The sequence below is a fragment of the Vipera ursinii genome, assembly GCF_947247035.1.
Source record: "Vipera ursinii genome assembly, chromosome: 1".
Taxonomy (NCBI): Eukaryota; Metazoa; Chordata; class Lepidosauria; order Squamata; family Viperidae; genus Vipera; species Vipera ursinii.
The window spans coordinates 310,887,602-310,913,514 of NC_139512.1; the positions used below are offsets into that span (position 1 = coordinate 310,887,602).

Here is a 25,913-nt window from a genome sequence, read left to right on the forward strand (position 1 = left end):
TGAAAATATAAAACTTCCCAACAAGAGATGTGCCAGACACAAACATATTAAAGAATCAAATTCAGAAAGAGGATTATATTGTTTTTTGTTTTTTATTGAAAAGTTTTAAAATACAGTTTTCCTTTAAGAATCCCCCCTCCCCCTCCCTCCTCCCCCCTCCCTACCTCCCCCCCCCCGACTTCCCAGAGCTAAATACAAGGTATATATATAAAATGCAATCATAAGCAATCATATACTAACAATTATAAACTCTAAAATCCATCACTCTCTAGCTTATATAGGATAAAACAAATAATAATAATATTGAATATATATAAAAAGAAACTAAGATAAGAAAAGAAAAAAAAAACGAAAGAAGACTTATTCAAATGCTACATAGAACTTCTTAACCCTATACTTGTTCTGGATAAAATCAATCCATTTTCTCCATTCCATAATATAGCGTTCTTGCGAATGATCTTTCAAATAGGCCGAAATCTTCGCCATCTCTGCCAGGTCGGAAACCTTTAAAGTCCACTCCTCTATGGTCGGCAGTTCCTCTTTCTTCCAGTATTGGCCTATCAAAAGTCTTGCCGCCGTAATTAAATTCAACATCAACTTGATGTCCACAACTGTGGCATCTGTAATTATTCCCAACAAAAAAAATTGCGGACAAAACTTTAACCTCTGTTTAAAAATCTTCTGCATGTTCCACCAGACTTTTATCCAAAAAGCCTTAACCTTTTTACAAGTCCACCATATGTGAAAATATGTTGCGTCTTCATCACCGCACCTCCAACATTTAGGCTGATAATTCGGACACATACTTGCAAGCTTTTTAGGATCTAAATGCCATCTATAAAACATTTTGTAGAAATTCTCTCTTAAATTTTGAGCTTGTGTAAATTTTACGTTCCTCACCCAAATCTTTTCCCACGTGTCCATTGTGATGACTTCCTGGATATTTTGGGCCCATTTTATCATACAATCCTTAACAAGCTCTGTTTCTGAATCAATCTCTATCAATGCAAGATATATCCGTTTGATATGTGCTGGTCCCTGATTCCTAATTTGCTTTATCAAATTTTCATCAGTCATTGTAAGTCCATTTTTCTGGTCTTCTTTCCACCTGGCCCGTAACTGAATATATTGAAACCAATTTTGAACAACCTTCTCTTCTCGCAAGAGGCTATATGATTTCAAACACCAAACGTTTCTTTCCAAACTGAGAATCTCCTTATACGTAGTCCGATCATGTTTGAAGCCAGCATGTATATTTTCTATTGCGTGTTTTGGAATTGCCCACAATGGTATCTTGCAACTTAACTTATGTCTGTACTTCTTCCAAACTCTCAGCAATGCCTGTCTTAAAATATGCACCCTAAACACGTTGTCTACTTTCTTATCATACAACAAATATGCATGCCAGCCAAACAACAAATCGTGGCCCTCAAGATTTAATAACCTCCCTTGCGTCAAATTAATCCAGTCACTTATTCCTACTAATGCAGCAGCTTCATAATATAATTTAAAATTAGGCAATTTAAGGCCACCTCTCTCACGAGTATCCTGCATAATCTTAAGTTTAACTCGTGGTTTTTTCCCTGCCCACACAAATTTATTGATACCTCGCTGCCATTCCTCCAGATTAGAATCTTTCTTAAGAATCGGTATCATTTGAAATAAAAATAAAAATTTAGGCAGGACATTCATTTTTACTGCTGCAATCCGTCCCAACAAAGACAATTGCAATTTTTTCCAACTCTCCAATTCTTTTTGAATTTTCCCCCATAATTTTTCATAATTGTTTTTATATAGCTTTGTATTAGAGGGCGACAAAATCACCCCCAAATATTTAACCCTTTTAACAATCTCAAATCCAGTTAATCCTTCTAAAAGGGCCTTTTGCGGTGTTGTCATATTTTTGGCCAAAATTTTTGTTTTTTGTACATTAACCTTAAATCCAGAAACCTTCCCATATTGTGTTATTATCTCCATCAGGTCCACAACAGAGTTCTCTGGCTGGGTCACTGTAACAACCAGATCGTCTGCGAATGCTCTCAATCTGTAGTCCTGATCTCCAATTTGAATCCCCTTAATTTTTTCCGAATTCCGAATTTTAACCAATAGTATCTCTAATGTTAACACAAATAACAAGGGCGATAACGGACACCCTTGCCTTGTGCCCTTCTCAATATTACATGCTTCTGTCAAGCTATTATTAACTATAATTCGGGCAGTTTGTTTTTGATATAATGCCCTAATCGGTTGCAAAAAAATTTCCCCAAAATCCATTTTATCTAAAACTTTCAACAAAAATTTCTAGTTCAATTGATCAAAAGCTTTTTCAGCATCTAAAAAAATCAGCACCGCAGCAATCTGGTTGTTCCTTTCCAAAAACTCTAACACATCAACTATATGCCTCACATTATTTTTCATTTGCCTACCACTAATAAACCCTGTTTGATCCCCATGAATCACCTGTTGCAGAACCCTCATCAATCTATTAGCCAAAACCTTAGCAAATATCTTGTAATCTGTGTTTAAAAGCGATATCGGTCTATAATTTTTAACTTGAGTAGCATCTTGGTCTTCCTTCGGAATCAAAGAGATAAAAGCTGTTCTCCAAGACGGTGGCACCTTTTCCCCCCCTCTGGATTGTCTGGAACAGTTCCTTTAACGGTTTTATGATTTCTAATTGTAAATTTTTATAATAGGCCGCAGTCAAGCCATCCGTACCTGGTGCTTTATCCACCTTCAATTCCTTAATTGCTGTAAAAATTTCTTCTTCTGTGATCAATTGATTAATCCCTTCTTTTTGTACTTGCGTAAGAACCGGGATGCTAGCATTTTCCAAATATATATCAATATCTTTTTCATTAATTTTCTCTTTAGCGTATAATTTAGAATAAAAATCCACAAAAGCGTCCTTGATAAGGTCCTGTTGAAACACAACCCTTCCTTTATGCTCAATCTTGTCTATATTAGAAGCCCTTTGTTTTTTCCTCAATCTATAGGCTAACCATCTACCTGGTTTGTTAGCGTTACAAAAAGTATTATGCCTGGCAAACCGCATATTGGTTGCCACTTGGTCAGCCATTAATTTATCAAATTGTCCTCTTAACAACTTAATAGCCTCCTTAGTCTTCACATCCTCTGAGTTCAAAATCAAAGCCTTTTCTTTTTCCTTTATTTCATTCTCCAGTTCTTTCCTCCTAGCTTCCACAGCACGTCTATGTTTGTTGTTCATATATATCAACACCCCTCTCATGTATGCCTTGCTAGCATCCCACACCATATCCATAGAAGTACCTTTGTTCATATTAGTTTCAAAAAAATCCTTCATCCGCTGTTTACATTCTTCCACATTTCTCTGATTTCTAAACAAATTCTCATTTACGCGCCACGAGCGCCTGTCTCTTTTCTCCTTATCAATCTCTAACCACACTGGACTGTGATCAGAGATAGTTCTTGCACAAATCTTCACCTTTTTAGTCCTCAAAAAAAAATCATTAGTCACCAAAATAAAATCAATCCTCGAAAAAGATTGATGTCTATCAGAATAAAAAGTATAATCCTTTTCCTGCAAGTGTCTCTCGCGCCAGATATCTCGCAGTTCCAAGTCATCCTTCATTTCAAAAAAAGATTTTGGCAGTCTAGCATGACTTGGAATGCGCTTAAAAGCTCCAGCCTTATCCATCTGTACATCCATAACACCATTCCAGTCCCCCATAAAAATAAAAGATTTATAATCCAACTGGGTAAGCTTTGTATGAAGTAAACTAAAAAAGTCAGCCTGTTGTTGTTGTTGATTAGGGGCATACAGTCCAACTAGAAGCGTCTTTTTGCCTTCTATCAACAAGTCTATCAGTACGTATCTTCCATGCTTATCTGCTTCAATTAAATCCGCTGTTATGGCACTTTTAATATAAACAACCACTCCATTTTTCTTATTCATTGCAGAGGCAACAAAGTGCGTACCCAGTCTTGAGTTCAATAAAAACTTTTGGTCCATAGCCCTAATATGCGTTTCTTGCAAACATATAACATCTATCTTAAATTGTTTTAAATATTGAAAAACCTTCTTTCTCTTCTGTGGTGAATTTAGTCCATTAACGTTCCAAGTCAAAAATTTAGTTGCCATGCATATCCTCCCAAAGCTCTTGAAGCACTGCTTTGATAGGACTATCTTCTTTAGGCCGTGCTCCTCCCACTGCTTGACTATGAGTACGTTGTGAAGATTCTGAAGACTTTTGCTGGTCTTGTTCTTTTATTTTCTTTGCTCTTTTTAAAGCAGCACGCGTTACCCTTTGCTCTCTAGGATCATCCAAAGAGGTTATAGCTTGATCTCCTCCAGCACCATTTTCCTCTGTTTCATCCTCTTGATGTTCTTCTTCTCCTTCTCCAGATCCCTTTGCAGCTTCCAGAAGTGTTAATGGGGTTGCTTTTAAAACAGTATTGTAGAAATCACGCGCTTGCTTCACAGTAATCAACCGGTACCTTTTGCCTTCATACATCACCATCAGCCCGTCTGGAATCTCCCATCTGAACCTTACGTCTCGTTGCTTGAGCTCTTGCACAAGAAATGTAAAGTCCTTCCTTCTCCTCAAAATCTTTGGAGGGATCTCTTTTAAAACCAAGCCTTCTTGATCAGCAATCACAACTTTAGCATCGTAGGCAGCTTGTATAACTTCATCTCTGATTTCTCTTTTTGTGAAGTAAACCACCACATCTCTAGGCAACTTTCTCTGTCTGGCAATCCATGAGTTTACACGGAACACTTTATCCATAGCTGCTCTTATTTCAGATGCTGGCTGATTCAATACCACTTCAAAAGCCTCAGAAACCAGCTGCTTTAAATCTTCCTTAATGTTCTCTTTTAAACCTCTAATTCTAACAGCAAACTGCATCTGATAATATTGGGCAAGGCTTAACTCCCTTTCCATTTTGTCTCTTAAATTTTCATTCTCCCGTACTTTAACTTCTAATATTTCATTCTTTTGAGTCAAATCATCCAGTTTTTCATCTAAATCTTCCACACATTCCGCCACTTTATGCACTGAAGACAAAATGTCTACCTTCATCACACTGAGCTTCTGTTCCATCCTCTCTTCCATTCTCTCCTCCAGTTTCTCCAATTTCTCCTCCATCTGTGCAAATTTATCAGCCATTGATTGATTAATTGACTCCAAAAGTACCTGGGCATGTTTATCCAAAGCATCTCGTAAGTCCTTCGGTGTCAGTACATCAGGAGGGTGCAACGCCTGTAATGATGATTGTTGCACCGGAGAAGATCCACCACTCCGAAGAGTTTTAGGGGGAGGTTTAGCCGCCATCTTTTACTTTTCAATTGTGACGCACTTTCACTTAAAGTTTAAAAAGTCCATCAAGCTCGAGAGTATAATAAAATAATCCTCTTCACCTTTTCCTCTTGTACCGCTCTGCCTGCTCCTTTAATCCATAGTCCTTTCTTCAGGCAGGGGTGGTCGCAGACGCCTGGCTCTGCTCCAAGAAGTCCGGAGCAGAGACGCCAGCCAGCTGGGAGCAACCCAGGCTTCGGGGGAGTTCAATCCTTTAGCCGCCCAAGCTCCAAGCTCAGGCGGCCCCGGAGAACTCTACCCCTACCTGGGGCCTCACCCCCTCCTCTTCTCCCGAGGAGGGGGCTTCAAATTCGCCCAAACAGCTGATCGGCGCTGTTTCGGGCGAAAAAACAACAGCTGAGCCGCGGGCAGCCCGGGAAGGCTGTCTCCATCGCCGCGGAGCCACCGGAAGAGGATTATATTGTTGAATCCCATTTTTAAACCAGTCTAGAATGCAAGGTCCAATTGCAACATTGCCAATTATAGCCACGGTTACAGTTTATAGCCACTGCTTCTCTTGTTAAAGTGAAAGAAAACTGATAAACTCTCAATTAAGTCTAATTCACTGCTATACTGAATGAACTGGTAGTTTTAGTTCCGCCTTTCACATCAAAAATAATAAATATCTAGTTTAAATTTATATAAAGGTAAAGGTAAAGGTTCCCCCGCACATGCATGCTAGTCATTTCCGACTCTAGGGGCCGGTGCTCATCTCCATTTCAAAGCCGAAGAGCCAGCGCTTGTCCAAGGATGTCTCCGTGGTCATGTGGCTGGCATGACTAGACGCCAAAGGCACACGGAACGCTGTTACCTTCCCACCGTAGTGGTCCCTATTTTTCTAGTTGCATTTTTACGTGCTTTCGAACTGCTAGGTTGGCAGAAGCTCGGACGAGTAACAGGCACTCACTCTGCTACGCGGCACTCGGGATTCGACCTGCCAAACTGCCGACCTATACTGTATATTAAACCAAGCTAGACAGGCAGTGGTGAATGGACAGCTTGGTGCAATTCCAAATTTCAAAGTTTTTAAAAAATTATTTTAATTTTTTTTCAGCATGTAACATCCATTTATCTGTTTTTGTGAACCTCCATAAAAAGTAAGCAAACCAGCAGCTAGTTTCAAGTTCCCGGTGGTTTCCTATCATGTTTTGCTGTGTTGAATGAAGAAAAACACAAGGCATTTCGTGTTTTCTTCCACTGGAGCCCAGAGAACATAGATATTACTATAGAAAGTTTGTCCTGAATTAGAACCAAACCTTTCTGTATTTCATGCATGGCCTAGATTCTGGTCATATCATTTATCTTCTAAGCTGTGTTATATTACTAAGCCCACTAATGATCTTGCTAGAGTATTAAGAGACAGACAAAGCATAACAATATATTACAAGTAACAAAAATTAAAGGAAATAGCATTACCCAGGATTGAGTGGCATCCATATAGTGCTGGTGATGACCTATAAAGCCCTAAATGGCGAGGGTCCGGGATATCTGAGGGAACACCTGCTGCCAGCATCAAGCTCCCTTCGTCCAGTGCGCTCCTACAGGGAGGGACTTCTCAGGGTGCTGCCGGTTAAAGATTGCAGGCGGGTAACACCCAGGGGTAGGGCCTTCTCAGTGGGCGCGCCTGCCCTTTGGAACCAGCTGCCCGTGGAGCTGAGGACTGCCCCTGACCTCCGTTCATTCCGCCGGGACCTGAAGACCTGGCTCTTCGAGCTCTCTGGCCCAGGCTGAGAATTTTTAATTTTAACCGGGGTTTTTTATTTTCTCTCAGGGTTTCATTTAATCTTTTTTAATTGTTTTAACTTTTGTATGGATTTTCTTTTAAATACCCTGTAAACCGCCCTGAGTCCTTCGGGAAAGGGCGGTATATAAATCTAAATAAATAAATAAATAAATATTTAATGAAACAAATAATGATTTACAATACTCACAATTTTGTGGTCATAGGGCATCCATGCAAGATCAAACACAGCATTTAAATGAGCTTGCCATTCTGAAGTGAAAGTGAAATATATTAGATCTAAATAAACCACATTCTTTGTAATAAAAAGTCCACATATGAAAAATGAAGACTATTACCTTCATCAAATTTAGAAAGAACAGTATCACAATATAAATACAGTATTCGGGGGGGGGGGAAACCTCTACAAGCTACTCCTTTTATCAAATAATCTAATTTATATGGTCCAAATACAAGACTTTTTTTTTTACCTTTAACAATTTTCTTGTTGCTCAGTTGTGTGTGGGTATCATACAGCCTAACAAATCCCTCTTCATTGGCAACACCAAGTACATGTTGCACATCTGGAGCTGAAAAATAATGTAGCAACATTTGTATTTTAAAACCTTTTGTACGCTTTTTAATAATACACAATTTGTCTGTATCAGAAAATTACTATCATATATTCTAAGTGTTAATCATACAAACACAAAATACAAAGGCATTCTTTATTCATTTTTTCCTTATTCTTATTATTGTAAGAATAGACAAACATCGCCTACTTTGAAAGATTAACTTAATAACTAACAAGCTACTTTAAAAGACTGGCAGATACTGTAATTAAGCAAGGGGAATTCACCTAATGAACATAAACAAATTCTCCTTTTCTATATCCTTCTGATAGCTGCTTTCAAAAGAGGAACGCATGGTCAGTTTCTTTATGCATTAATTGCTTTACTTTTCCAAGATTACTTACTTTCCTACCTTTGCTGAATTTGTAAAAATTTGCAAATTTTATGGGTAGATGGTGTATATTTTCTTTATTTTGCCAAGGAAATACTTATATACGGATGGGTGTAGCCTAGCTGAAAATTCAAAAAGCATCCCAGAAAAATGTAATGGCAAACCATTTCCATACTGCAAAGAAAATCGTAGGATGTTTTCAACTACAAAAGTAATTGACTCTATATAATTTACTACTCATCATAAACTTGCTAATGCAGGGGTGTCAAACTGCCAGCCTGTGAGCTGATGCATCATAGCGAAACCGCACCCACCCCATTGCTGGCAATGGCAAAAAAGTCACGATACGTTGCAACACATTACGTAACGTTGCGACTTTGACACCCCTGCCCTAATGCATCAAAGTGACTAGTCTTCAACTTAATTAAGCCCAAATGATTTGAATGTTGCCAAACGTTGTCCAGCATGTTATTTCATCCTTATGACTAGGAAATTTTTTAGTCTAGTATGCGCCAGTTTGTTTGGACTACAAATCAGATAATTTGTACTTTTCCATTGACCATAATGGCTTTGTATTATAGTACAAAAGAAAAATAAAATTAGAAATCACATCAGAAAAGTCTACCTTTAAACCAACATGACAAACCATTTTACCTGTTGAAAAGCTACAGCCAAAAGGAGGAACTGGAATTCCCATTTCTCCATAGGAATGATGGTCATCTTCCTTAATACACTGATACTGCCCTAATAGATGGTGTAAGGAAAATCTTGGTGCCAAACCTAGAAAAAAGAAATTTATAAGACAGATAATTTTATTTAAAAAAATTTTTAATGACAGTAATAAAACAATAAAGGTAAAGGTTCCCCCGCACATGCGTGCTAGTCGTTTCCGACTCTAAGGGCCGGTGCTCATCTCCGTTTCAAAGCCAAAGAGCCAGCGCTTGTCCGAGGACGTCTCCGTGGTCATGTGGCCGGCATGACTGGACACCAAAGGCGCACGGAACGCTGTTACCTTCCCACTGTAGTGGTCCCTATTTTTCTACTTGCATTTTTATGTGCTTTCGAACTGCTAGGTTGGCAGAAGCTGGGACGAGTACCAGGCGCTCACTCTATTACATGGCACTTGGGATTTGACCCGCCAAACTGCCGACCTTCTGATCAACAGGCTCAGCGTCCTAACCCAACGGTAATAAGCATAAAAATCAACAAAAAACTTCCCCAAACACCAAATACTCACATCTAGAAATAACTGTAGAGCTTCCCTGGATGTCAACTTCACATCACCCCAAGACTTGCAGGAATAGCCAGATATTTACATTTTTTAGTTAGGTTGCATTGAAGGGTATTCCAAAGGGCAATTTTTTAAAGGTATATTTGAAAAGCTGAGAATTTTGCATGCAAGCAGGTTTATAAGATTTCTTCATGTATCATCATTAAACACTGCTTGACATTATATTCTTCCTCAATATGTGTCCTAAATCACCTGGTGCCTTCAAAGTATATTGGCTAAGTAGTTCTCTCATCATCAGTCTCCACTGATCTTGTCATATGGAAATGCTAATTAGCAGGGCTTTTTTTGTCATAGAAGGCTCAGAACGGAGTTCCAGCACCTTTTTCTCTACCCTACCTTGTAGGGTAGGCAAGGCGGGTTGTATGACATGTGTGAGTTCCAGCACCTTTTTCTTTTACAAAAAAAGCACTGCTAATTAGTATATGTAGCACCAGTAGGCCAAATTATCTCACCTATTATTCAGTCAAATATGGGTTTGAGGTACAGCATGTTTCTTTGATCCACCTCCCCCACCTCTACATATTGTATTTTTAAGTGCTTTACAAGGTCTACAATATACAGTATTTGGATTCAGAAATCAACATAATTCTGCCTACTATTAACCTTCATTTTATTAGGGCAGGTTGGGGGGCATGTGAGCTGAGCCATTTAGCTGCGTGGTCCTGGCTGCCCAGAGTCACTTTGGGTGACTCTTAATAATACAAATCTAATTGGCAAATGAACGATTCATGAATAGAGGATTATCGGTTTATGTCGGAACGACAAGGGGAAAAGAGAACAGGGAAGAAGAGGCAGGCATGCTTTCCTCACTCCCTCGAGGAGTTGTAAGTTAAAAGAAAGCTCGTCTTAAAGACCAGTGGAGGAAGTAGCGAGGGTTGTTATGTTTTGATCCCATTCTTCTTATAACTCAAGGCAGAGCGCACACCTAGCATTCCTTCCTTGTTTCCCCCACAACAATTAATTCTATGAGGCGGGTTGAGCTCCGAGAGCCACTGGCCCGAATTCATCCAGCTGGTTTCCAGCCTAAGGGAGGGCTGGAATTCAGAGTCCCCTGGCTTCTTGGTTACCGTCTGAACCAAGTGTCTTCAAACTTGGCCCTTTTATGACTTGTGGACTTCAACTCCCAGAATTCCCCAGCAGGCGTGCCTGGCTGGGGAATTCTGGGAGTTGAAGTCCACAAGTCATAAAAGGGCCAAGTTTGAAGACCCCTGGTCTAAACCAGGGGTAGGCAACCTTGGCTCTTTTATGACTCGTGGACTTCAACTCCCAGAATGCCTGAGCCAGCTTTGCTGGCTCAGGCATTCTGGGAGTTGAGGTCCACGAGTCATAAAAGAGCCAAGGTTGCCTACCCCTGGTCTAAACTGCTTCCACCAAACCGGCTCTTTTCAGGAACGAGGGGCTTCCCGACACTTACCCTGCGGTCCGGCCTGACAGCGACGGACTAATGAACGACACAGCATCCCTACCGGCCGCTGAAAGCTCTATTGTCCCCTCGCGCTGAGTCCGCGGGGAAAAAGAACAGCTTCTCCACAAGATCTCCCGCCAACCCGAAGTCCGCGCCAAAGTCACTTTTCTACAGCTATTGGCTACCCTGGCGGCAAGAAGCCGCGCCCCCTCTTTTCTATTGGCTACCCCTGCGTACCGCAAGCGGATGCCACGCCCTTATACCCGAGACGTTCGTTTTATAAATCAACCCCCCCTCTTTTTTTTTTGAATTGCGCATGCGTAACAACTTTCCCCACCTCCTACCTACTCGTTCGATAGCCGATCTTCCGGAAAGGGTAATCCGCTTGCTACCGTAGCAAGGATTGGCGGCGGGAACGCGACTGCGCAGGTGCCTAAACCTGGGGTCAGCACAAGCGCAGAAAGTTACTGTTCGAAAGGAAAAAGAGACGGGATAAGGCGATTTCGTGTCTATGTAAAACAAAAGTAATAAAGCGTTATTCTACAATTCCTTTTAAAATCCTTCTTGTATAACAAGGAATGGCTTCCGTTTCCAAATCCTTCCTTGCCGATGCCGGCTACGGGGAGCAGGAATTGGATGCCAATTCCGCACTCATGGAATTGGATAAAGGTAAGTTAAATGGGGCGGCGGCGGGGGGGGGGGAACCTGTGGCACTATGTGCGCATGCGCGGAAAATGTACCTAACCAGTGCTTTAAAGCAGGGGTCTTCAAACTTGGCCCTTTTATGACTTGTGGACTTCAACTCCCAGAATTCTACAGCCAGCATGCCTAGCTTAGGAATTCTGGGAGTTGAAGTCCTCAAGTCATAAAAGGACCAAGTTTGAAGACCCCTGCTTTAAAGGAAGTCCCGCCTTCTCGTTTTGGTTTGAGCGTGGTCGTCGTGTTGTGGGGTCTTAGCAGAAGGATGAAGTTGCTTTAGGTTGGAGCGGAAGGCTCGTGACTTCTTAAGATTGCCAGTTTTATTATTGTGTATTTTAAGATGCCACAAGCTTCTCGTTACAACACACGCTCTCATTCCAAGGCAAAACAGGTAGTCCTCGATTTACAACAATTCATCTAGTCACCGTTCAAAATTACAACATCACTGGAAAAAGTGACTTATGAACATTTTTTTACACTTACTGTCCTTGCAGCATCCCCCACAGTTGCGTGATCAAATTTAGGCAGTTGGCAACTGACTAATATGAAGGTTGCAGGATCATGTGATCACCTTTTGTGACCTGACAAGCAAAGTCAATGGGTAAACCAGATTCACTTAACAAACATGCAATTAACTTAACAACTGCCATGATTCACAACTGTGGCAAGAAAAGTCCTAAAATGGGGCAAAACTCAACAAATGTCTCATTTAGCAACATAGATTTTTGGGCTCAATTGTGGTCGTAAGTCGAGGACTACCTGTACTCAACTTTTCCAAAGTGGTTGATTGTCCTGAGTCGTTTAATTATCTCAGCCAACAATTATCCTGTGTGGTGCAAGTGACATTAAGTCAGATCTGTTTTACTATAGAGTAGCATGAGCTTATTTAGGTCAAGTCATCCCCCTTGTGCACTGAAGAAATTTAGATTAAACATCCCAGACAGTTGTGCATTGGGCTTTTGTTTGAATACTTTCATTGAAATGCCTTGGATAAAATTAAGCAAGTACTGTCTTGTCCCAAAGATCACTGCTCAGTGTTGGGAGTGATTTGAATCACTCCAAATTTATATAACTGAATTATGGATTCATATTTTTCTGTTTATGACCCGCTTCTTTAAAGGTACGACCTCACTCTTAAAAATCTTAAACCCCAAACTTTAAAATGAAAAACATAAACAGGATAGTTTGCTATTTAAAATAATTTTATTAAACATTACATTAAAAAACTAATACAAACTAGGAAAAAGAAAAGTACAGAAAAAAAAGAAAAAACTAAGAATATGATAAAGAAAAGAAAATGTATAAGGAAATGATTTCTGCCTTCATCACAAGTATAAACAATAAAAAGGACAGTTTTCAAACATCTAGCCCAAGTTTTCCATATGTGATCAGTGCTTATCCATTGTTGTACTACTATCCGAAATCATTTCATTAGGAGCATTTAATTCTAAGTCTCTCTCTCTCTCCATCTTTCTTTATATCTCCTTTTCATTCTTATTCCCAGGATGCACTGGAACAACAACATAAGCTTAGGGAAAGGGATGGGAATAAAACCTGCAAGGTGCCAGGCATGGCATTGTGATTGCTCCATCCCTTTTGATATGCAGTGATATCATATACATGTAGATTTTGACCCTGGGGTTTTCACTTTTCCCGTAGATGCCCCTGTGCTAGACTAAAATCCAGAGCCATGTAAATAATAATATACTAGCAGGATAAAGAGTAAAACAAATAACAATATACACACTGACTAGAACAAAGCGATCACAATGGTATAGCTACACAATTAAGAGGCAACTTGTAACAACAACTTGCACCTAAACATTGGCAAGACGAAAGAGATGGTGTTAGACTTCCGGAGAAAAAAGGAGGAACCTGCCCCACTTTACATCGGGGAGGACTGTGTAGAGAGAGTTTCCTTCTTTAAATTTCTGGGAGTCTACCTCTGAAGATCTGACCTGGAAAGTTAACACAACCCAGGTGGCTAGAAAGGCTCAACAGAGGCTTCACTTTCTTAGGGTCTTGCGGAAGAACAGGGTAGAACAACGGCTAATGACCCTCTTTTACCGGTCTACCATAGAGAGCGTCCTCTCGTATGGTATTGTGGTTTGGTATGCTGGTCTGACAGCCGCGGACAGGAAAGTATTACAGAGGGTAGTGAGCACAGCACAAGACATTGTGGGCCGTTCCCTGACACCATTGGATGACATTGCCAGGGCTTGCTGCCTTGGAAGAGTGAGGAAGATTCTCAGGGATGACTCACACCCTGGAAGGTATCTCTTTACTCTCCTACCATCCGGTAGGAGATATAGGAATATAGCCAGCCGTGCCAACAGGCTGAAAAATAGCTTTTATCCGTGGGCTGTTAGGCTTTTAAATGGGACATAATCTCTGTGAACTTATGCAGAATTGACTTGGGAGGCCGGTGTGTGGTGTAGTTGGTTCACATGGTGTGGTAGGATGGAGGGTTTGTTGTCACTGTGTGTTGGGGGGAGAGAACACGGGGGGGGGGGAGGCTCAGCTAATCTCAATGTACACATCTTGTACTTTGACAATAAAGGTTTATTATTATTATTTATAACTTTGTTGCCTGAATTCTTTTTGCATCATGGCAGTAATCCGGTTGGGTGCAATTGAAGAAACACTGGATTTCTATTTCTAGTCCTCTATAGGAGCAGTGGAAAGGTCTTTGTGATATATCACTTTTTCCCATAGGGCTTCTCCCGTGGAGATGGGATTGAAAATTGTGTCCTATGCAGGCTTCTTCAATGAATGAACTGCATTGTGTGGAATTTTTAAAGTAAATGAATTTAATATATGTTTTATGAATTTATTTCATGCTCAGGTCATATGTGTTGTCCCTTAGACAAATGATTTTGAACGCTCTGTAATCATTGTATGATTCTTTGTTGTTGTTTCTATAGACTGTAGCATTGTGCTGTGTTATTATTTGTCACAGGTCTTCGATCTGGCAAGTTGGGAGAACAATGTGAGGCTGTTGTCCGTTTTCCAAGACTCTTTCAGAAATATCCATTCCCAATTTTAATTAATTCAGCATTTTTAAAGCTAGCTGATGTTTTCAGAGTTGGGTGAGTGAATATTTTTTATTTCTTAATTTTAGTACCCTAGTACCTGCATTGTTTTCTATTTGATCCCTGGTGATTTTTTCTCAGACAGTTTAGAATCAGGATTGCTGGAAGATTAGCTTCTTCATTTTAAGTCTTGTATTCTTTGTAAAATAATCAATGGAGGTCCTGTTCTATGTTTCTGTGTTATTTTTTTGAATAGGACTAGCAAGAAGCTGCTTGCAACTGAAGAAAGCTCTTCTTTATTATGCTGATTTTTTTTCTTTTGGGAGATTTGCAATTTTGACTATTTTTAAATATGGTATTTAATTCTGAAACTTTATTTGATGCACACTCTTTCATTATGTTAGCTAACTGCTTTGGAATTGATCAGGAAAGAAACAGTACAATTATCATCAATTAAACACATTATATTTTTAAAAACAGTAACAACTTCCTGAGGCTGTGTGTTCTGAAAGTGACCCAGCAAAGTGAGAAGCACTTGGAAAAGATCCTGAATGTGGATGAATTTGTAAAAAGAATTTTTTCAGTTATTCATAGCAATGATCCAGTTGCTCGAGCAATCACACTAAGGTATGCCTGTCTATCAAGGAAGGCTGTCCAGATGCTGCCTATCTGTCTGTCGGTGTCCTATCTACTGTGTTTTCCCGAAAATAAGACCTATCCCGAAAATAAGATCTAACCTGATTTTTATGCATGCACTTAATATAAGCCTGTCCCCAAAGTAAGTGCTAGTTAAGAGCCCGCCTACTCTGCCCCACCTTCTGGTTGCTAGCTGCTGCAACAGGGCAAGAGAGCGCGCGTCACACCAGTGGCGCCACCACGACTTGAGGCGAGGTAGGTAGGGTGGAGCTGCCCTACAGACTCCGCACATGCTTACCTCAGGGCCCCCGCAGTCAGGCCATTCCCTGCTCAGCAACCTCCCCCCGCCCGTTCAATGACCTGGTGTTGTGATTCAGGGTCAGCTTGTGGGTTCGGCAGTTGGGTCGGACAATTCAGAGGAGGAGGGGGGGTGTTGGAGAGCCTCCAGAGGATAGCCCTGAGGCTCCGCAGAGCCCTCAGCCAGGCCCCTCCCATCTGGTTACGACGCAGACCCAGCTGTGTGAGCCTGACAGCATGGATGAAGATGACCCACAGCTGGCCCTGTTCAAGGACGCCCGACTCAGGAGGCAGTCAATCAGGAGTAAACAGAGGAAGGCAATGGGGCACCTTGGAAGGAGGCAGAGAGAAGCCACGCCTTGAACTGTTTAAAAGGGGAATGTGTGGGAGGGCTGGTTTGCTGAAGGCAACCGTTTGAATAGCTCCTGTTTCATGGTTCGTGTTTCGTTTTGCTCTGTTTGCTCTGTTTTATGTTAATAAATTTGGCAGGCTTAGTTCCAGCCTCTTGCCATTTTGTAAAGGGGTTGTCCCTGCCTTTTCTGCAGGGCCGGTAGTAGGCTGGTACAGAACAACCTGGCTCCCCGCCTGCCTCTTCCCTTTCACTCCCCTCCCAAGCCAGACTGCTATGCTACATGGGCGGGAGAGGCTTAGTCGCCTTACCTTGTCCCCCTCCACTGTTTCGGAGCCAGGGGAGAGTGATAGCAAAAGGCTCGGCCACTGCTGCGCAACAGCAGTCTTTGGTCCCAGCAGGTCCAGCTGTTATGCAGTGGCAGTGGAGTCTTTCACCATTACTCCCCCCTGGCTCCCAAATGGTGGAGAGGGACTGGGTAAGGTGACCGAGCCTCCACCGCCCAACCTCCGTAGCATGGCAGACTGGCTCAGGAGGGGAGTGAAAGGAAAGAGGTGGATGGGCAACCAGGGTCACTGAACTTACTGGGGGAAGTCACTGAGCTAGGAGTGGCCTGACTGGGGGCCCTGAGGTAAATGGGTGCAGGGTGCGTGAGGCAGCTCCACACCCCATCAACTGCCTCACCTCACCTTGTGGCGGCACTAGCCTGCCGAATGTTGCTGGCCGTCTCCCTCTGCCTGCCAGACACCCGCCAATGCTGCACAGGGCAGGGGAGGTGTGCACCGCCTGGTCTGCAGGGTGCGTGAGGCACCTCCTCCCTCAAAAATAAGACATCCCCCCAAAATAAGCCCTAATGTGTCTTTTGGTGCAAAACCCCCCCCCCCCATATTTTCAGGGAAACACGGTATTTTTCTGTCTGTCTGTCTATTCTAAACCACTCATCTTCCCCTAAAAAAGAGGTGCTCTGGCCAGTGTGTAATATATAATTGATAAGTAAAGTAACATAAAAAATAACATTAAAATTAAGATAGGATTAAAAAAATACTTTCCCCCAATATCACTATTATTATGAAGGTTTTATACTGAATTCTTCTGTTTTGTTCTCCAGGATGTTAGGCAGTATGGCTTCCATTATCCCTGAGAGGAAGAATGCACATCACAGTATCCGCCAAAGCCTTGATTCGCATGACAACGTTGAAGTTGAAGCTGCCATTTTTGCTGCAGCCAATTTTTCTGCCCAGTCCAAGTAAGAACAACAGCTAGGATGTTGTTCCCAAGTTAGCAATCAATTAATCCTTGATATTTCAATAGACTTTTATTTACATTATTTTCTTATTCATTTCTTTTCATTATTTTCTTTGAGGGAAATGGGTGGTTTAGAGATATGAAATATAAACAATAAAATAAACTTTGGCAATTTTTGCAAAAATGTCAGTACAGGTAGCTCTCAGCTTACAACAGTTTGCTTAATGACCATTCAAAGTTATAATTGCACTGAAAAAAGTGACTGTTTTTCACACCTAGGACCATTGCAGCATCTTCATGGTCACATGATCAAAATTCAGATGCTTGGCAACTGGCTCATTTTTATGACGGTTGCAGTGTCCCAGGGTCATGTGATCACCTTTTACAACCTGCTGACAAGCAAAATCAGTGGGGAAGCCAAGTACTGATCTTTCACTGCTGTGTTCCCCTATAATTTAGAGGAGTGTCGGGGGGAGGGGGGGAGACTAATAGAGTGAACCTCACCAGTGCTTTGTTTTATAGATTGTTTTGTAATAAAAATATTGTATTATAAGTTACTAATAAATTGCTAATTAAGATTGAGTCATATATAGGAAATGAACAAAACATAAACCAGGAACTTTATCGTTTTGACTGAAATAGTATTCTTACTTAGAACTAAAGCCCACAAATTTTTGTGAAATATATTTCTGACCTCAAGAACAGAAATATTTTATTAATTTCCTATCTGTTGCATGACACTAGCTCTTACTGACATTTAGAGATGGGTATAGTTCATATTAGGGACGCGGTGGCTCAGTGAGTTAGGACGCTGAGCTTGTCGATCAAATGGTCGGCAGTTTGGCGGGTCGAATCCCGAGTGCCGCATAACAGAATGAGCGCCTGTTACTCATCCCAGTTTCTGCCAACCTAGCAGTTCAAAAGCACGTAAAAAATGCAAGTAGAAAAATAGGGACCACTACGGTGGGAAGGTAACAGCGTTCCGTGCGCCTTTGGTGTCTAGTCATGCCAGCCACATGACCATGGAGATGTCCTCGGACAAGCGCTGGCTCTTTGGCTTTGAAACGGAGATGAGCACCGGCCCCTAAAGTTGGAAACGACTAGCATGCATGTGCGGGGGAACCTTTACCTTTATAGTTCATATTAGTTTGTACTGTACAACAATGAAGTTGTAGGTTTTTTGAACACTGAAAACCACTAATGCCAACAGTCATTTAACTATGCTGTAGTGGCAGCAGTACAAATCTTGAAGTATAGTATAGCATTCTTGGGAGCTTGGTAATCTCCGACTATCTTTACCTCAGGTCAAGCAGAGAAGGGGAGAGAAGGAGATAGAATGAGTAATGTAATTAAGTAATTAACTAGTTTATTTTTTAAGGCTTAATGTTGGAAGCCTACATGCAAATCCTAGTTAATGCAACAATTTGGTATGGTTGACTTACCATTTTCTTCGGTGTTCTTGATGTATTCATTATTTTACGTACAACTTTAATCTGATAATATCAGATCTAATATTATGCTTCAAAAGAAAACATCACACTGCCAGAGTTTTCCCGGTTTATTCTTATTTTGATTCATTATATTTTTCCTTCTTGACAGAGATTTTGCAGGAGGAATATGTAACAAAATCAGTGAAATGATTCAAGGTATGTGTCCTCTGGATTTTCTCCTTGCATATCTGTCCCTTTGACAGAGTTTTTTAAGAAGTGGTAATTCTGTTATTTAAAATATTTCAAATTTGAAGTAAAATTCTAGAAATGCTAGCTTAATCAAAGGTTGAGGATTTGCTGGGTAAACGTTTTGTCCATTTTAATCTTATATCTGCCTGGATGCAACAGAAAGTATTTCTGGGGTTGGTATTTCAAGAAAACATCTCGTTGTAGATATTGTGAGGATAGCTGTGTTAATCTACTCTATGGTAACAAAATCAGGAATATGATAGCACTGTTTCAGATTAAAAAATATTAAATATTAAATAAATTAATAAAATTATTTATTAATGAATAAAATGTTAATAAAATGTACTAGTTTGTAAAGATTCCTTATGATTAAAGGGAATCTGTGTTTTATTGCTAATGCTGTATAAAAAGACAAAACCTGAATACTGATGGCTTTATGGACACATCCAGGTACAGTGAGGAAAAAAATATTTGATCCCCTGCTGATTTTGTATGTTTGCCCACTGACAAAGAGATGATCAGTCTATAATTTTAATGGTAGGTTTATTTTAACAGTGAGAGACAGAATAACAACAAAAAAATCCAGAAAAATGCATTTCAAACGTTATAGATTGATTTGCATTTTAATGAGAGAAATAAGTATTTGACCCCTTTGCAAAACATGACTTAGTACCTGATGGCAAAACCCTTGTTGGCAATCACAGAGGTGAGATGTTTCTTGTAGTTGGCTACCAGGTTTGCACACATCTCAGGAGGGATTTTGTCCCGCTCCTCTTTGCAGACCCTCTCCAAATCATTAAGATTTCAAGACTGATGTTTGGCAGCTCGAACCTTCAGTTCCCTCCACAGATTTTCTATGGGATTAAGGTCTGGAGATTGGCTAGGCCAGTCCAGGACTTTAATGTGCTTCTTCTATAGCCACTCCTTTGTTGCCTTGGCCGTGTGATTTGGGTCATTGCCATGCTGGAATACCCATCCATGACCCATTTTCAATGCCCTTGATGAGGGAAAGAGATTCTCACCCAAGATTTGACAGTACATGGCCCCGTCCATCCCCCTTAGCAGAAAAACACCCCCAAAACAATGTTTCTACCTCCACGTTTGACGGTGGGGATGATGTTCTTGGGGTCATAGACAGCATTCCTCCTCCAAATACAGCGAGTTGAGCTGATGCCAAAGAGCTCGATTTTGGTCTCATCTGACCACAACATTTTCACCCAGTTCTCTGAATCATTCAGATGTTCATTGGCAAACTTCAGACTGTCCTGTACGTGTGCTTTCTTGAGCAGGGGGACCTTGCGGGCGCTGCAGGATTTCGGTCCTTCACGGCATAGTGTGTTACCAATTGTTTTCTTGGTGACTGTGGTCCCAGCTGCCTTGAAATTATTGAAAAGATCCTCCCGTGTAGTTCTGGGCTGATTCCTCACCATTCTCATGATCATTGAAACTCCATGAGGTGAGATCTTGCATGGAGTCCCAGACTGAGGGAGATTGACAGTTTGTGTTTCTTCCATTTGCTAATAATCGCACCAACTGTTGTCACCTTTGCACCAAGCTGCTTGGCGATAGTCTTGTAGCCCGTTCCAGCCTTGTGTAGGCCCACAATCTTGTCCCTGACATCGTTGGATAGCTCTTTGGTCTTGGCCATGGTGGAGAGTTTGGAATCTGATTGCTTGATGCTTCTGTGGACAGGTGTCTTTTATACAGGTAACAAGTTGAGATTAGGAGCATTCCCTTTAAGAGAGTGCTACTAATCTCAGCTCTTTACCTATATAAAAGACACCTGGGAGCCAGAAATCTTGCTGATTGATAGGGGACCAAATACTTATTTCACTCATTAAAATGCAGATCAATTTATATCTTTTTTGAAATATGTTTTTTCTGGATTTTTTTGTTATTCTATCTCTCACTGTTAAAATAAACCTACAATTAAAATTATAGACTGATCATTTCTTTCTCAGCGGGCAAACATACAAAATCAGCAGGGGATCAGATAATTTTTCCCTCACTAGTTTTCTTGGCCATAATAGTAGTTTGGCATTGCCTTCTGGAAAGTCTTTGTAACTTTTCAGTGACCCACAGGTCAGCTTTGCTAGTCTTTTAAAATCAGCCAAAGTTGACAATAGTGAGGAAAAAGTTTGATAATTCTTTAAACTATAAATATAAATTGCAGTGCTGCATGTGGTCCTAAAGGTAAAGGTTCCCCTGCACATGCGTGCTAGTCGTTTCTGACTCTAGGGGCCGGTGCTCATCTCCGTTTCAAAGCCAAAGAGCCAGCGCTTGTCTGAGGACGTCTCCGTGGTCATGTGGCCGGCATGACTAGATGCCAAAGGCGCCTAGTCATGTGATCCTAGCTTCACCTAAATCCTGCCAACTGGTAGATTCTAGTTAAACAACATATGAAAAAGTATCCTGTATTATATCTTAATTAACATTGTGTTTATTGTCACTGAGCTAGCATTTATTGTTTATTGGAAAACATTTTTTTTAATATTTAGTAACTGGTGGCACCTCCTTTAAGCTGAGTGTCTCAACAAAATATTTCTTGTACCTGTTGCTGAATCCCACACAACAACTTGGAGTATTTTGTGTCAATAAGGATATTGTTGGTTATGGTGTCATTGCTTACTGATAGTTCTGAAGGGCTCACAAACCTCATTACTTAGTTGGATATACAGTATAGTCGAAATCATTTTTAGAAGTATATTTGTTAATGCTTCAGAAGTTAATTTCATTACATAGAGAAAAAAGAAAATTCCAGTATGATTCAGATGCCACAAGTCATTTACAATGGAAATTAGCTCCCACATGCTCACTTTTCCTCCAGTATGCCTATGAGGAAGAAATTGTCTGTTTTTGATTGAGCAAGCTTCATCTGAGCAAACAGGAATTCATTTTAAACTTCAAAGCATGGGTTATGAAGATGGCTTCTTAAAATAAATTACAGATAAAATTATCTGTTTCTACCACCACATGAGGGAGTAGTAAATTATGTGGATAGTATGTTTAGTTGAATGCTTGTGTCTTAACTTGCTTATCAGTAAAATAATTATTGGATAGTCTTACAGTGGGAATGTGGTAACTTCAGCTTGTATCTAAATACAAACACAGCCTGAGGGCATCCAAGGAGGAATGCTTTCTCATTTGAATTTCTTGGGATCATAGAAGATAAGAGTATTTTGTTTTAACCTTAACATATTTCTTTTTGAGTGGCTGGCTCTGCCGACTCATTTTAGACTAGGTGTTTATATTACTCATTATTACAAGCAGCAGTGTAGGCCGTGTCCTTGAAGACCTATTGTTTCACCCCTACAGTCCTAATTTCAGTGGAGGCAGTGGGTTGAAAATTGAACTGCATAATCTTTGCCCTGTAGCTGCAATCCTGTAATATTAGCACTACCCATATCTTTAATGTTTTTGGCATGTTCTATAACATCTCTACGGGCACCATCTCCCAATTTGATTATGATTTATTCAGAAAGCTACTTTTCTTTAAACAGGTTTAGCCACTCCGGTAGACTTGAAACTGAAGCTGATTCCCATTCTGCAGCATATGCACCATGATGCCAGCCTGGCTTCCAGTGCACGTCAGCTGCTTCAACAACTGGTGACATCTTATCCATCTACTAAGATGGTCATTGTGACTTTGCATACATTTACCTTGCTTGCTGCCTCCTCTCTGGTCGATATCCCCAAGCAGGTAATCCCATTATTATTTACTGATTTGCTTTTTCTTTTGAAAGCATATAGTGTTTAGATGCACACAAAAAGTGACATTCGTTTATCCTGGGTAAGTTGAAGAAATTGTATCTATCCTTCCTGACATATACTTTTATGGGCGGCATAGAGAGGTACATCGGTACTTGACTGCTTTAAAACATGTCCCATTTTGTACTCAATGCATTTTGATGTGAAAATTTTGCTCTGGTATTTGTCATTCTTTTGGTACTTGATACGCAAACTAGAACTTTTCGGTATTGGCTGCCTTGTGACTCACTACCCTTTCCAGCTGAAACAAAGAGACATGTTTTAAGTCACATAGTTTGTTTGGTACTCATCATTTTTAGTACTCAATCCACCTCCTGGAACCAATTAACGACTACTGAGGTGCCATTGTATAATAAAACACTGAAAACCATAATTTAAGATTTTTTAAAAATAAAAAATGTAAAAAAACATTATTAAGTTACAAATAAGGGAGAGTTCCAAGATAGAGAGACTTGCTTGTACCTGCAATTATATTAAGAAATCCAATGAAATGAAATTTCATTTTAGAGTCTTTTTTTTTTACAGATAGAACTCTTATTGCAATACATGAAGAATGACCCAAGAGAGGCTGTAAAGAGGCTTTCTATCCAAGATTTAAAACTGCTTGCAAAAAAAACGCCACATACTTGGAGCAACGAGAATATTGAGGTATAGAAACAGCATCATGCTTTGTAATAGTATGTGGGAATGACCTTGGGAGACAGAGTAAAGAGATGCAGCCAAGGTCAGATAAAAGGCAGCTGAGCTTATTTCAAGAATGTAGGAGGGCAGGAGGCTAATAAGAGACCCTCCCTAATTTTGTGGCAATAAAGGGGAGGGCAGGGGGGAGAGAATTACTTGCAGATTTGCAAGTTTCTGTAATGTAGTTTTACAATAAAATAGAATTGGCTCATCTGATTATGTTTTTAATTTGGTCTATCTAGTAAGGCTGACATGCTTTGGAATTGACCATTAAAAGCTGCATTCCTAAGTCTTTGCATTGGGCAGGAAATGATTTGATTTATATATAAATAAATATGCATAGAATTGTGTCTATGAAGGCTTGTTTAATATAGCAAGTCAATATAAATCTTGAAACAACTGTGTGTTCTTTCATCACATAGTGTTTTGGTTTGCCCTGCTATACAAATATATTATAGATATGTTATTTCTTTGCTCATGTTTGATGTAGGTCTTCTCTTAAAAAAGTTTAATTTTTTTTATTTATGCTGATCCACAACGATTATTGTTGTCGAATTATTTTATGGTTTATTTTTAATCTTCCTTATAAGATACTTCTCAAGTGACCTTGTGTTCTTGATGTGGCACTTGAAAATTTCAAATGCCTGAATAGACTAGGGATTCTGAGAAGGATTGTTTTTTATATATTTGCCACTAACTTCTACTTAAACTTCATGTGCAGGCTGAATACAGTTTCTGTAGTATATTTAAATACTGTGTTTGAAATTGAAATATAGAACTCATTTATTTATTCATATTTTGCTCCAAACTAAGGAAAATATATAATGCAAACTTTCTCAATACAGCACATTTATGTACTGCAAATTATGGATGACTAAATATATTACAATTGGTCTACTAAATAGATATACTGTATATGGCCTGGTTTTTTTTTTAAGTGTTGCCTAAGATTGTATTTCAACTAGGTTTCATAATCTTGTTCTTCTATAAATAAGCAACTGTAGCCAACAGATCTTAGAAGTAAAGTGCAGGATTTCCCAACATACATTACTGCCTTCCTTTTTTCTCCTTTAGAAGTCAGTTATTTAAAATAGTATTTCTCATTATTTATTCAGAGGAGATCCAAGGAGATTTCATTATTTCTGGAATCTGTTCCTTAGCCAGTATCATTTAGTTGTGGTTGTTTTTAAAAGAACTCTTTGCCAGTCCATTGTGTTAAGTTTCTGAGTAGGAAAATTTTGTCAGGAAAGGATTACAAATTAGATTACAGTTTTTAAAGCAAGCCTGCCTAGAACAAAGCTGACAACTGATTTCTCGTGGCAATAAATAATGAAGAGGAACATAACGTTATCACTGTAGATCAGAATCAGTTTTATAAAAACCACATCCATCTGGTATCATCTTCATTTTGATCCTTTCAGTAACTCAGATATCTCAGTAATTGTGTCTTTTGGTCACTATATTGAAGATTTATTAAGTATTTAATAGCCCTCTAGTAAAATATCTGTAATGTGGTTTGCTCATATAAAAGCAAAAGGAAGAGAAGATATAAAATAAGTGAAAACCTTGAAACTTCCCATGATATTTATTTTGGCTGCAGACATGAATGCTCCTGCAAAAATGAAAAATGTCACTTCATTTTTAATATGGGCCAGTGGGCTCATAGTAAAAAATGACAGTAAAGGTTACCTTAGCTTTTAAACCTAAAAAATTCTAATTGGGGTTTTTATACATTTTAATGTATAAAGTAACCCCCCTAATTATATATTTTAATGTATAAAGTATAAACCCCCTTAATTAGTTTTTTTAATGTTGTTTCTAAACCAAACATTTGCACTAAAGAAAGTCAAATCTTCACCTAAAATATGCCAAAATGCAACAACCATGGGGTATCTCTCTGTGGCTTGTTTTTATCCTATGTAGTTTTTCATGTGTCTTGGTACAGTTTCATCTACAAGCTCTGTGCCTCTGCAGAGCTCACATTTGAAAATGGAAGGTTTTGCTGAAAACTCTGCCCTGTATGCCTGTTTCTTCAACCTGCTTCTCCTTGAACTCCAGATGTGATAGAATAAAGCTTGGAATAGGAATTGTAATCCAACACCACTGGACGAGATTAGGATGGAGAAGAACACTTTATGCCTAACAGAGAAACCCATGTTGTCTTGCTCTGTTCACTTTTACCTGCCATCACAATATAGCCTTGCATTCCAGGGTAACTGTTATAAAACCCAATTATAATGTGGAGGAAGGGCTTTGATCACCCAGTTGTTGTATAACCTCAAAGTATTGTTTTAAGGTGGCCAATAAAACGTTTGTCAATAGAGGTACTTCACTGACTGAGCTATGAATTGTTAGATGGTAAATATGTGTATACAAATTGTCTGGGATTTGATGTAAAATTTGTTTTCTTTAAAACCATTTTTCTCTTGTCTGTCTTTTAGGCCCTATGTGAATGTGCTCTTCAAACTCCTTATGACAGCTTGAAATTAGGCATGCTATCTGTGCTTTCTACCCTGTCAGATACAATAGCCATCAAACAGTACTTCAGCATTGCTCCAGGTATGAATAAATTACATAAACCTAATTCTGGGGTATGCTTCTTATTTATGTGTTTATTTATGGCATTAACATAAAAAAATACTGTTAGTGAGTAGTCCGTTTTTTTGAGAAGTCTTGAAATTGTCCAGTTTATTTTAATCATGCCGGAGTGTTTCAGCCATGATTGTGACTGGAATTTTCAACTGAGTTTCTGGTTCACTGTTTCTTATTAGAAATTGCCACAATCAACAAAGTTTAGAAAAAGGTCTGG

At 39.7% G+C, this 25,913-nt stretch overlaps 2 protein-coding genes across 2 annotated transcripts in view; one reads left to right on the forward strand and one right to left on the reverse strand.

Annotated features, from left to right (window-relative positions):
- Positions 1-10,773, reverse strand: part of DTL (denticleless E3 ubiquitin protein ligase homolog) — a gene marked incomplete at its 5' end in the record, with an annotated part of 42,442 nt that extends 31,669 nt beyond the window's left edge. The window contains 4 exons of the mRNA XM_083379520.1: positions 7,271-7,332; positions 7,551-7,649; positions 8,677-8,802; positions 10,728-10,773. Coding sequence (XP_083235646.1) covers positions 7,271-7,332; positions 7,551-7,649; positions 8,677-8,802; positions 10,728-10,773 — 333 coding nt within the window. The remainder of the gene's footprint in view (positions 1-7,270; positions 7,333-7,550; positions 7,650-8,676; positions 8,803-10,727) is intronic.
- A 332-nt stretch (positions 10,774-11,105) lies between these two features.
- INTS7 (integrator complex subunit 7) overlaps positions 11,106-25,913 on the forward strand; it is a 46,036-nt gene continuing 31,228 nt past the window's right edge. Inside the window, exons 1-8 of the mRNA XM_083348655.1 lie at positions 11,106-11,387; positions 14,377-14,506; positions 14,930-15,076; positions 16,840-16,977; positions 18,576-18,622; positions 22,156-22,355; positions 22,949-23,071; positions 25,546-25,663. Of these exons, the coding sequence (XP_083204781.1) occupies positions 11,297-11,387; positions 14,377-14,506; positions 14,930-15,076; positions 16,840-16,977; positions 18,576-18,622; positions 22,156-22,355; positions 22,949-23,071; positions 25,546-25,663 (994 nt within the window). The 5' untranslated portion in view covers positions 11,106-11,296. The remainder of the gene's footprint in view (positions 11,388-14,376; positions 14,507-14,929; positions 15,077-16,839; positions 16,978-18,575; positions 18,623-22,155; positions 22,356-22,948; positions 23,072-25,545; positions 25,664-25,913) is intronic.